Consider the following 12,640-nt stretch of genomic DNA (forward strand, 5'->3'; position numbering starts at 1 on the left):
AAGCTGACCCAAAGCAATGCATCAAACACCGTGTCCAAGGTTTCAAGGGGCCAAATAGCCTATTAGGTACAACATGGGAAGAAACAGTTACATCCAAAGGGATTGTATTTCAAGGAGCAGCAGACAGCCTCCATGAAACCTTGCAGCAAGAGCAGAGATCACCTCCTCAATTCCAACAGCCTGCAGAGTTGAACATTACCTGAGAAAATGCTGGTCAGCTGGCAGGACATCATCTTTGGGTGATTATCAATGACTCGTGATGCCCTATTGCATCTGACTGCTTTGTCATCACTTTGTTGTTCTGCATTTGGCTGCATCTCTGTAGGTGTACCTGGTGAAGAGCCTGCTACCTGGAATGCTTGGCAGCACAAGTTCACTACTAGATCCCATCAGTGAGAGCAGGGGGTGTGACAGCACAGCCCCTCCAGGACACCATGGGCTGGGGGACAAATTATCTGTGGTACACCCACTGCACTCTCAGGCACCTGCAATGTCTGGCATGGGCTAACCAGATGGCTTTGGCAAAGCCCTGCAAGGTTGGAGTTATACCCCAAATGACTGGGTGGTCCTGAAGCTCCCTAGCTACCTTCTGTGTAGGTGAAACAGAGATTACATTTGTATGATGTTGTCGTGGTTTTGCCCACCAGCCCATCCCTGGGGCTGAGGATGGTTTTGTCCAGGTGATTTCCGGACAAAAAACCAATCAAAAAGTTCAGTGACGCCTTTGCTAATTACATCTTTAAGAAAAACGGAAGAGAAGGTGGTGGCGCAGTTGAAATTAGGAACAGCAGCCATGTAGAAGGGTAGCGGGCCCGAGGAGGGCCAAGACCCCCTCCTCCCCGGCTTGGGCCGGGGGGGGGCAGGTGCAGCACTGAAGCCTCCCTTCTCTCTTGTGAGAGAGTGAAGAAAAAAAAGGTTTAAAAGACGAACTGCTTAGATGAGAAACCGCTACCGAAGAATTCCAGCCATGAGATAACAGGATTTTCAAGGTCGAAGCTGGCAGCACAGGAAAGAAAAGAAAAGTTCGAAGGGGGGAGAGCTGCTTTTTCTCCCTTTCGCTCTCCCTCCCTTCAGCAGGGTAAAGACTGAAAAATAAAACCCTGCCACCTGTAGGAGTTTGTTGGGGTGAAGAGACCCCCATGCGGCTCACAGAGGAGCTTGTGGATGCACCAGAGATTTGTGACTTTTAACAGAAAGAGAACGCCTTATGCTGGAGTAAAAGCGGCTCAGATGAGGCAGAGTCCTGTTAAAGACTTTGTAACCCTCGAAGGGATCGATGCTTATGCTGGAGCGAGATGGCTCAGATAAGCTCGGGATCTCAGCGAGAGATCCATGCTGCTGCTGTTGAAGATTTATGACCCTGACAGGTATTAGAACCTACGCTGGAACACAAAACGGTTCAGGTAGGGATGTTGGGATCCATGTGTGGGATCCGTGCTGCTGGTGCTAGAGAGAACCTACGCTGGAGCAGAAAATGGCTCAGGTGGGATATTGGGATCCGAGTAAGGGATCCAGACTAGACCCATACCGAGAAGTCAATCAAGGACTGTTCTCCCATGGGGAGGGACCTCCATGGGGAAACAGGGGTGAACTCTTAAACCATTATCCCCTGTAACCCTGTGGAAGAAGATCCATAGTAAGCAAGTGTCCCCTTGCAAGTCTATGGAAGGAGACCCTTCAGGACCTGGGTAACCCTCAGCCTTCGGTTTTAACCCAGGAGGGGGGTAAGCCCAGCCCTGGAGGCCAACACAGAATGAGAGAGAGATAAAGAAGTTCCAGCTGCGATGAAAGTGCTGCAGAGTTACTGGAGAGAGAAAGAGCTGGAATTCTGAGAACAGAAAAGGACTGCTTCTCCTCCTTGGACTGATATAAAGGGAGGTGGGGGGAGAAGTATCTTCTGTAAATACATAATACCTTTTACTTAAGTAGAATTGTTGTAAATATAATTCTTTAGTTTTAGTTTGTTAATAATAAATACTCATACTTTTTTTAATTCAGTCTCTTTTTGTCTGCATAAACCTTCTCTCAACTGATAATAATTGTATGGAGGTATAAAAGTAAATTGACCCAGGGCAAAACCACGACAGATGTAATCAACAAAACCTGTTTAGTAAGGACCAAGCTTATTTAGCCCTGATGGCGACATGTAATTAGCTGTGTCTTATTAACTTTTACTTTTCACTTTGTGCTCAGTGGGTGGATACACCCATGAAAGTTTAAGCTACTTGTAAACTAGTGATCAAGTGGAAGTGCTGAGGCCTTACCTTAGCCAGGAGCTGAGTTTGGTGTAAATTAGCTGTGTGGTGGGCTGTGGCAAACAGGGTGGTGCAAGTAAGAACTGAGTATTTCCATTGCGTGAGCTATGGATCAGCAGCTGACAGAAAAGCATGTGAGACTGCTGGAAAGGCATACAGCAATCTTATTGTGGACTGATCTGATTAGTGGCCTGCGCTGGCATCTGGCTGTAATCACTGGCAGAGATTGGTGTGCGGGGAGGTGTGGTGACGTGAATGTCTGAGACAGCGTAGGAGCAGAGCGTCTGAGATTCAACCATTACGTGAGGGAGCTGCAGCCTGCCCAGAAGCCTGAGGTTGTGCCACCCTCCTTGGAGTAGCAATTGGGGATGGTCACTCGTGTGCAAGAGAGACATTTCCCTGACACTGTCTATCCCTCACTCCCATCCACTTAATCAACTGAACACAGCAGTGCCATGTCTTTTCCACACTGTAATCTTAATTTCCTAAATTAATACTTATATTAATCTAAAATGAAAGAGAAGGCTAAAAAATTAAAGAATAGAATTAATTTGTAACTATGGTGCTACACTCAAAAATTTTCAAAAAAGGCCAGTGGGTCAGACACCCAGTACGGGGACGATCACTGCCCCAGTCCTGGTGGCCACACTATTTCTGATACAGGCTGGGATGCCAGTGACCTTCTTGGCCACCTGGGCACGCTGATGGCTCACGCTCAGCTGACTGTAGACCCTGCACTCCCAAGTCCTTTTCCACTGCGCCACTCTGCCCCCGGCCTGCAGGGGGTTGTTGTGACCTGAGCGCAGGACCCCGCACTTTGCTTGCTGAACCTCATATTGCTGGCCTCAGGCCACCCATCCAGCCTGTCCAGATCCCTCTGCAGAGCTACTGTGAATAAGACAAACTGTACTTCAGAGGCTTGTGAACTTCTGAGAACTATTTCAAAGTGCAGACACATATGCTGCTCCATGTGAACCTGCATTAGCAGGGTGGTTGGACTGGACGATCTCCAGAAGTCCCTTCCAACCCTAACCTTTCTGTAATTCTGCGATTACAGATGTCTGAAGTTTTCTGAATGTAGTCTTTGTGTTTTAAAACACTGTTGGTAATTAAAATGGAAATAAAATTCTTCATATGAATGCCAGCACATTTTATCCAGCTTTTTTGTTAAAAAACAGAGCAGTGCTTTTTATGTCTTAAGTACTTCCATAACCACCAGTTTACCCACTAAACTTTCCTACTTTTTAAAAGAGTTTGCTAAAAAAAAATTAAAAGACACCTCCCTCCTCCACCCGTTTTAAAAAAGCATTTCTGAAAATGGAGGCTTACACATTCATTAGACTTTCACTGTATAAAAAGGTACAGTGGCTTTATTGACATGTACATTCCATTATGTTTACAGCTGCAAGATATGAGGCACACTCAGTATTGCACTTCATTAAAATTTCAGGCTCAAACATAACCCAGAAGTTTAAATGAAACTGCTGTTGTAATTTAATAATTCTTATACAGGACAAACATTGATACCTTTATATACAGCGTGATACTTGTTACATTTATGCCTTCCTAACACATTTTTTTTTTTTATAACAGTCTAGGAAATAAACCAGAATATTCTTCTTTCCCATCCCCACTTGTGATGCGTTACAATTGTACAAGATTACAAAAAGTCAGTATACAATAATCAGTAATTTTTTCTTTCTCCTGAAAGCCAGCATCATTCATAGTCCACAGACACACAGATCCTTTAATAGCAATTGTTTATTTGTAAATGTCCAATGTTTCCTAGCCGATGACTGTAATGGCCACATGCAAACACCTCACAAATTTTGATGTCTTGGTTCAAAAAATGTCAATATCTCACAGCAAGAATTATGTACATGGTATTTGGCATCCTTCTTGCACTGCAAATTGTTCCTTTTACCTGGGTTATGAAATGGTCCCATCCTCATCCCATCTGGACTTTGTTTTCAGGACACTTGAGGGATGAGGGCACCTGTTTTGCTCTGGTTAAAAAAAATGCTAGTCTAAAAAGTGTGAGCATTTCTGCAAACCCCACAACCCAGAGCAAATTCTTCACCAGTGGGTGGATGGACAACATGAAGTGGACATTCTGTTCCTTCAAGTTGTTTACCTTTGGGACCTACAGTGAATTTCAGGGTGAGGGGGAAAAAACAAAAGAAAAAACCCAAAGATTAATGCTTGCAGACAATATAAACCAACATACGTTCCCTCAAAAACCCACGATAACTGAAGGTAATACATCTATAATATGAATTTATAAGGCATCAAAAACGAAGGTTTAAGAAATGGCAGCTAGGAAGGTGCTTGTACACAGTCAGATTTAAGCAAGAAGTCTGAAGGCTTAATAGGCCAAGAAAAGAAAGTCAATTAAGTCTGACAAAACATGATCAAAAACTGTTAGCTCCTTAAAACAGTTATTTCAAATGCTGAAATGGTATTTGAAGAGAAAAAAAATTATCAAACTGCCATGTAATTTAAAACAAATTGAAAGTAAAAAAGTTTTAGCTCATTCATACTGCGGAAGAAATTCACACAATCTAAGAGCAAAATTGGTAAACAGAAATAAGAGTTATATTCCGCAGTAAACAAAAACTCTAAGGTTACGCTGGGAATCGTAATTTTTTTGGTTGAGATATTTACATGAAATAAGTAAACAAAAAAATCTCTTTTTTTCCTCAACAGCAAGGTAAATTCTATGATTTAGTGAGGTCAAATCAGTAGCACATGAATTTGGAAACTAAGGCATTTGGGTAACAGTTTGCACATGACAGATGTGTAGAGATACATCATTTAATAGTTTTACACATCATTTCACATCTGGAGTCTGAATTGGTACAGGGAAGTTGAAATGTCTTTCTGTATCAAAGTATCTAATGTTTAAAAGATGACTGCAATGACACTGCCAAAAAAAACCCAACAAAAATTGAAAGTATGCATAGAACAAACCCATTCTAGTATCATTCAAAACCCTGTGGTTTTCCTGGAAAAATCAGCAAGAAAAGGTAAGAATATCAATTAGAACTAGCTACTTATCTCCAAATTCAGTGGGGTAAATTTGCATTGTAAAATATCCTACCTGCAGGACAGTGTGGGAGTTCTTCTTTAGGGATGCTTGTCATTCTTTGGAAATCATCATGGCAAGCATTGCAGAAATGTGTTGTCCCAAAACAGAAAAAAACAGCAACTGAACAGCAGTAGCGGCATTTGTATTCTAAGAAATCTGTACCGTGTTTGGGACACATCTGAGCAAAGGAAAGCAAACACCGGTTAATGAAGTACCCATGCTCTAACAATCCCAACAACTCATTTCTATATTCTGTAGTATACAGCTGTATTACACAACATTGTTACAATACATGTAATTACAAATGACTGTGAATTACTGTACAGCTCAGGCCTGCAGAGCTTCAGAGTGAAATAGAAACATGAATACAAGTTATTTACTTACCTGAGCCCTTGAAACATCAGAGCACGCGCCACAAATAAGCTCTCTGGGATCATAGTCATCTCCTTGTCCAGCCTCAGCATCACAACGAGCTTCGCCACCAAAATATGCCTTAATTGTAGATAGAAATGATTGGACATTAAACAAGAGAAAAGTATTCTTTTAACCAATTCAATGTGAGGGGAAAATGATGAATGATACAGCCACTACAGTAGTCTCCCCTGTGCTGATCTCTCTTGACTCTGTCTCTGGATACATGTTTTTGAGGCATTCAAACAACATCTCAGGATAAACAGGACCAAAAACTGTGCAACATACCCTGGGGTCTATGCAAGTGACTTGAAGGCTTTTGAAACAGTATTTGGATACTCTATGAACTCTATGTAAAAAAGACAGGAATTAGGTTGAAGGCAGCACAAAAAAAATTCACCAGGAGAGCTTTTTACTAACTAAAGGGAATATCAGTTTTTATGCTCACGTGGGATCCCTTACAATTAGAATTTTGGTATTTTCTGCAGATTCTCATCTTATTCTACCAGGACATACTGGGCACAAAAATGCACCAAAATGAGCCTGAAACTCTGATGAATTTCCTCATCTACAGAAGTGTTTCTACATAGAGTGGAGAGATGAGGTGATGAGTAACTTTCTTCATTACCATCTTATTATCTAATTAAACAATGCACAAAATTCTTACACTAAGCAATTCCAGCAGTTTTGGCAGTGCTTTTAAAAGGACAGGGAAAGTGGTCTCAAGGCAACTGTGAGGAAGGAAAAATTTAAGCACCCTACTTTCCCCCAAACTCTGCAGACTAAAAAAGAAAGAGGGAGAGTCCTATGGAATGCATGTCAGAGAATCAGGTAGTAGAGCTTGAGGTGACCAGGTGCTGGAGGAAGGAAAGAAGTTAGAAATTTGATAGCTGAATGTTCCTATTCAGACATATGAACACAGTATGAAAGGAAATAATGAGATAAAAGGGAAAGAAAAAGAAGGCAATAAGAAAAACATTGAAATGCCAAGTATTAAATACTGGAAAGAAAGTGTAAGAAAAAACAGGGACAGGGCTAAAAACTGGAGAAAGATGAAAAAAGAAATTATTTTTGTAAGGAATGAAAAAAAGGCAATAGGCAAGTTTCTAAAGAAATAAAAGTGAACTGAGTAACTGTGGAGTAGTGAGCTAGAGCAATGCATTACAGTCCTTCCCTAGCATATGGAAATTATTCCTTTGTTCTCTTATTTTCAAACTGCTCACTTTCATTTAACAAAAAAAATATTGGGGTTGCCCTTGAATATTTGATCATGAAACTGCCTCATTCCATTCATTCCTTAAGGAAAAAAGAAAAAGATGTAATCAAGTTGGGCACTAAAATCAGCTTCAGATGAAAGAAGCAAAGGGAGGGGGTTACAACTATTAAGGCTGGAAAAGACCTCAGAGATCACTGAGTCTAACCTTTGACTGTTAGTGATAATCACTAACCTTGAACAGTTCAGTGATTACCCAGAATTTCTACAGCCATTTTCTCTAACCACAGATAAAGATCTCTTTGCTGATGGGGAAACCCAGGGGCTGTTTGAGTTTTTGTCTTCTGGGTAAATTTTATGTCCTCTTCCTGAAGAGAACTGTACGCATATGACTCAGAGTCCATAAGGCTAGACCACATATTTCCTCTTTCTACTCCTTTTTCATTTCTTCCTACACTTCTGCCCCAAAGTCAGTTCACCGCATTTAAAGTGAACTCCCAACGTGGGTAAAAGTAATATTTCCATGGCATCTTGGTGAGGAGCTCTCCATATTGCAGAGTTAGAATGAAATATGTTTACACTATTTTAATGCTGACATAAAGTATGACTTGGAAGTGGGACAAAGGGATGGTTGATGTTCTAACACAGTATCACCTGCACATTCTTGTAAGGAGGCTATCGTGCTTTTGCTTTGTGAGCTGCTCAGTACACACATTTTGTATATTCAACTGCTCTGTACATACACCTTTACAAGATAAAACACTGCGTACATCTCATTTGCTCAACGCCTTTTTTTAAAAATTATTATCGTATGAGCAATTTCTTTTCCCGCTTTTCTACTCCATACAGAATATATTAAATATATGTTCCGTCCTAAGAAATTACTTTTAAAACTCTAACATACATTCAGAAATTAATCTCCATACCTTTTTGCACTTGTAGCAAACATAATAAGCATATCTGTTCATAGCATAGCCAGCTGGGTCATTATAAAATCTAACACCTGGCGTTGTGATGGCCTCACTCTTGTGCAACCCTTCATACTCCAATCTCATTAGCGCTTTTCTCCTTACATCTTCATAGAGTTCTTTGATTGGATCAAGCAAATCCTTTAATACTGTATGATTGATTTTGTTCTGAAATAAAACAAATACTGATTAAAGTATCTTGCATTTTTATCACAACAGTTATGATAATTTGTATTATGGTCAAGCAGAAATAATATGATGGATGTCATAAAAACCTAAGAGCTTGGGCAGCAAACATTTCAAAAAATGGCTGATATTTGCTGCAAAAATAGTAAGCAGGAATGCTATTTCCACGGTCTGTTGTTATAAGAAATCACCAGCCTTTACAACAGACTAACAACCACAGAGGGATGGTCAAGAATACACAAAATATTTAACACAGCACAGGAATATTCTGATTGTATGTTGTTTTAAATTTTGGTCCTTTTTGACTTACTGCTAAGCAATGAAGAATAATGACTGTCAGTGCTCTGTGGCAGCTCTTTTATCATTTAATGATCATAAGCTATTGCCATAAACTACCACAGTGCAGCATGACAAAAGAAACACAGCATGCAGAATGGCTGACCATTCCAGAACTTCATATTCCTACAGTTTTAAGGTGCTCTCCCCTTCCAGCAGCTATCATGGGATTCTGATTACAGCAATTTAAATTTTGTGGAGTATAAAAGGAATTTCTAGTCACTTAAGCTCAAGTACGTACGCGTATTCTTCAGATTTACCCTCATACTGAAAAAACAAAGCAGAAAAGGAAAACCTACATATCAGGTAACCTGTTTGATCTAGGCAGGCACACAACTCATTTACCTTGCAAATAGGACAGGACATAAACCCGAAAGTTATCCTTGGCCCAAGCCATCTGTTTTCTAGTACTCGTTGACAGCATTGCAAATGGAAAACATGGCTGCAGTCCAGCTTTAGAAAAGAACACATATAAGTGAACATTGAAGTTACATGGACCACTAAAGTAGAACTAGTTATTTGCTTTTAAGTGGCAACATACATAAATTCCAGTATTACTTCATTTAAAATCCTACAAGACCCCTATTTTCTTCTTAACAAAGAGAAAGAACATGAAATGGTCATTAAAATCAGAACCACTCCAAAACCACCCGTGGATATATGAAATAAATATGAAGTATATCTACTAATTACCTCAGTGCTTTTTCTCCTTTATAAAATATGTGTTTTAATAAAGTAGACATAGCAAACTAAATTGATCCAATCTGTTTTCTTGAAATAGAAGTAATGCCAGACAAAAAGAAAGCTTTTTAAGTAACCTAAACATTGTTATGATGTCTGTGTTTAAATTTTTAAGAACATAATTTGAAGGACTATGTATTTTAGCTTTTCACTAAACATTACAATTATAACAGTATTCTCTTAAAAAGGAAAAAAAAAATCCCAAAAACCTGGATAGCTGGTGCTGCTGAAAGTGCTTCAGTAAAGCAGATCATGCACATGTCATCAGCATCTTGTTTAAGACTTGTAGCATTCTTATCACAGCCATGCAAGCATGGCAAACAGTGCTCTTCATTCTTAACGCCTCCACAGGGATGACCGCAGGGGTGTGTCTTGCTGCAGGCAATTTTAGCATACTCCTATTAAAAGTAAAGAGTTAATCACCTTTTCCCCTTCACTGAGTGTTTTGACAGTGTCACTTTTTGAAGGACTGCTGGACTGTGCAATGGACTGAGATGAAAGAACCATGATTCACGTTGTCTACTGCTACAGCAAGTACTTGGGAAAAACTGCACTTGCAACAACAGTGGTTACTTATGTAACTCCTGAATAGAAATGGCTTAATGAAACCGTAATTTAAAAATTTCAATAGAAAAAGAACTGTTCTTTGATCCTCCATGTGTATTTTACATTTGAGTGTTTCCTGATTACCATGCATTAGCAGCCTTTAAGATGTCTGCAGATTCTGGTCTTTAAGGAAAGGTATCAAGTAACTCACTCTTTAGAACATATTATAAGCTAATCATTAGTCAACATAAAGCACTTTTACACGGAAATGGAATTTTAACCATCTCTAATTCCTATCCCTGATAAGTAGAAAACTTACAAAAGTTGCCCAGAAGCTAACAACAAATTGAACTGAATTGATGTTACATTAATATAATGTATTCATAGGCTGAGAGAGAAAAAAAGATGGCCAACTTGCTTCATTTAAACAGAAATAAATAAGGTGGGATAAAAAACTGGTTAGGATTTGGCTCTCTGCCAATTTCACCCATACTGTAGGGCACAAAACCACTTAGGATACATGGATACAGCTAACAAACCTGGCCAAGTCATGTTCTATGCCTACGTAATACACAGGCTGTTAGGCAAACTAGCTTTATCAAGCTTTCCAGTACACTAGACTTCACGTTGACAGTGTGTATTTTACTTCATAATTGCAACACTATTGTGAAAACTTGAGATACGTTTGAAGATAATAATGAAACTGCCTAGTGTTTTGGTTGACTATTGGTGTTTGTAGTTATGAAATTAAAATTAATATTTAAAAACTCAAAAGTATTTGAATGATAATATTCAATATTAAAACCTTTTCATATTAGAGGCCTGATTTAAAATGGACCACAGGGATGAACCAGGTTTACTCAAAATAAGAAGCCTATTTCATCCTGCGGTCTCTTTTATTTATGTAGTTAATGACTGGTACTTGCTAATACACACCTGGCAGTCTGCATCGGAACAAACGCTTCCCACTGCGGATAATTCTGTTCCACTCCTACATCCACAGAAACGACAGGCTTCAGAACTGCTGGTGGTCGGTTTGCCTAGGTCCACAAGAGTAAACAAAACCAAAACATGTTCTAATGAAACATAAGGGACTGATACTCTAACAGACATCTAAACAACAGGCACAGAAAACAACTAGAAGTCCAGCAATTCTTATACAGCTAAACTATTTTATTTTCATTAACAAATAATTAAAAGCATTGCCCTAAAGGAGGTGAAAATCACAATAATTAGGATAAAAAGCAAGTAATAACAGTTGTGTTTTACCTGTCTGTTCTCTAAACTCCACCATAGCCTTCATAGTTTTAGAATCTGCTAATGCCATCAGCCAGAAAAGTTTGGTCCTACCACATCCCTCATGGAGATCAACTTTGATAGCTTCTTCTTCTTCTTTGAACACCTGTCAAGTTAACCAAAAAGATTCTAAATAGAATCTCTATGTTATTTTTTGTCACTGTCTCTTCAGATTTACATTGTAGGTTTTATAGATTCTGTGGAGCTTGTCTACTGCAAGCTATTATTCTTTTATACATTCCATAACTTTTACATAGTGCAGCACGGATAAAGGCTTTGTTTTCAGAAGTAAAAATAAATAAAATTAATGCTTGATCTAACATGGCTGTGAAACAATAATGCAGCAATGCTAAGAAGAGAGCTGCACAGCATTTTTTTTCTAGTTTAATAAATACGGAGCTTGGCTTTCATAACTCCTATCCAACTCATCCAGTAGGCCACAATATATCAGAAGCACAAGATAACATCAGAAGTATCTTCACATAACCATGCTAGTAATTTACCAGAGCAACACTGATAATTATGGTCTTAAAAATATGTACTATAGGATAACAATTACAGACGTGTATAATATTAATATTTTCGATTATCACATATATCACATATACACAGTTGGATGCTTTTGGCTACAATGAGGAAAATATAAAATTTTTGCAAAATCAAAAAACTGCATGAGATCCTTAGGGGACTTTATGCAGTCTCTTCTTTTGCTCCTTTCCAACTTTTGAAGGCAGTTCTGCTTGCGTTCATTTCACCTGCAATGCAATAAAAGTTAGAAGTTTTCTGGGCATGGATTTATACACTCACTTTAAACTTTAATTCTTATCAGAATCAGAAAAAAATCAACCCCCTAATTGCTTCACAAAGGATGTTACATAAGCACGTCGTAGTAACTTACAGGCTGTCCTTTCAGGAAAGGGGAGAAAATACATTAAAGAGGAATGTATGACTGAAATTGGACAAAGATCAGGAAGCAAACAGAAAACAGGAGAGAGGGAACATGACAGAACTTAAAATTGAAATTGGGGGGCTTAACACTGAGAGATGTAAAGGTAAAGGTGGTGAATAAAGCGCAAAAGTTTAAACATGCTTTTAGAAGTAAATAGGAAAATCTGATAAGTAGCTATTTTGGACAGATTAAAGGAGAAATGTGAGGACTTCTATGAGATAAGAACTTACTTTTTATCAACTGTAATCTGAACAGGCTATATAGGAGAAATCAGAAAAATAAATGAGACTAGACTGTGCTGTGCCATGACAGAAGAGTAGACACAAAAAATTATCTTCCTAGGATGACAAAACAGGAAAGTTTCTAAGGGGATTGCAAAGATTATGGCTAAGAAATAGAAGATAACAGATGCCCATGGAACTGTCAGGCTGAGACTTCACTGCAATTGCAGAGGGACCAGGGAGGAGTGTTCCACTGTAGAGTGAAACCCGATCACCAGTGGTCTGATGTTTACATCACACGTGCTCTAGACTAGCTGATCCCGTGCACTGAATGACTCATTAGCTGTGTGTCCCCCTATCTTTTGTTCTTAATTTCACCTGAAAACAATCCAGTTCATACACTCCAAGACTGCTCAATGACAGAAATCAA

At 39.1% G+C, this 12,640-nt stretch overlaps 1 protein-coding gene across 11 annotated transcripts in view; it reads right to left on the bottom strand.

The window, feature by feature from the left end:
• Positions 1 to 3,591: 3,591 nt before the first annotated feature.
• The window catches only part of MYCBP2 (MYC binding protein 2), a 173,245-nt gene continuing 164,196 nt past the window's right edge, over positions 3,592 to 12,640 (bottom strand). For all 11 annotated transcript variants that reach the window (XM_050333825.1, XM_050333831.1, XM_050333830.1 and 8 more), the window contains 8 exons: positions 11,014 to 11,146; positions 10,681 to 10,784; positions 9,408 to 9,596; positions 8,803 to 8,910; positions 7,894 to 8,103; positions 5,728 to 5,835; positions 5,356 to 5,521; positions 3,592 to 4,398 (listed from right to left, as the gene is read on the bottom strand). In XM_050333825.1, the coding sequence (XP_050189782.1) occupies positions 4,283 to 4,398; positions 5,356 to 5,521; positions 5,728 to 5,835; positions 7,894 to 8,103; positions 8,803 to 8,910; positions 9,408 to 9,596; positions 10,681 to 10,784; positions 11,014 to 11,146 (1,134 nt within the window). In that variant the 3' untranslated portion in view covers positions 3,592 to 4,282. The remainder of the gene's footprint in view (positions 4,399 to 5,355; positions 5,522 to 5,727; positions 5,836 to 7,893; positions 8,104 to 8,802; positions 8,911 to 9,407; positions 9,597 to 10,680; positions 10,785 to 11,013; positions 11,147 to 12,640) is intronic.

Source organism: Myiozetetes cayanensis, unplaced genomic scaffold (genome assembly GCF_022539395.1).
Source record: "Myiozetetes cayanensis isolate MyiCay16 unplaced genomic scaffold, myiCay2020 scf5-8, whole genome shotgun sequence".
NCBI lineage: Eukaryota > Metazoa > Chordata > Aves > Passeriformes > Tyrannidae > Myiozetetes > Myiozetetes cayanensis.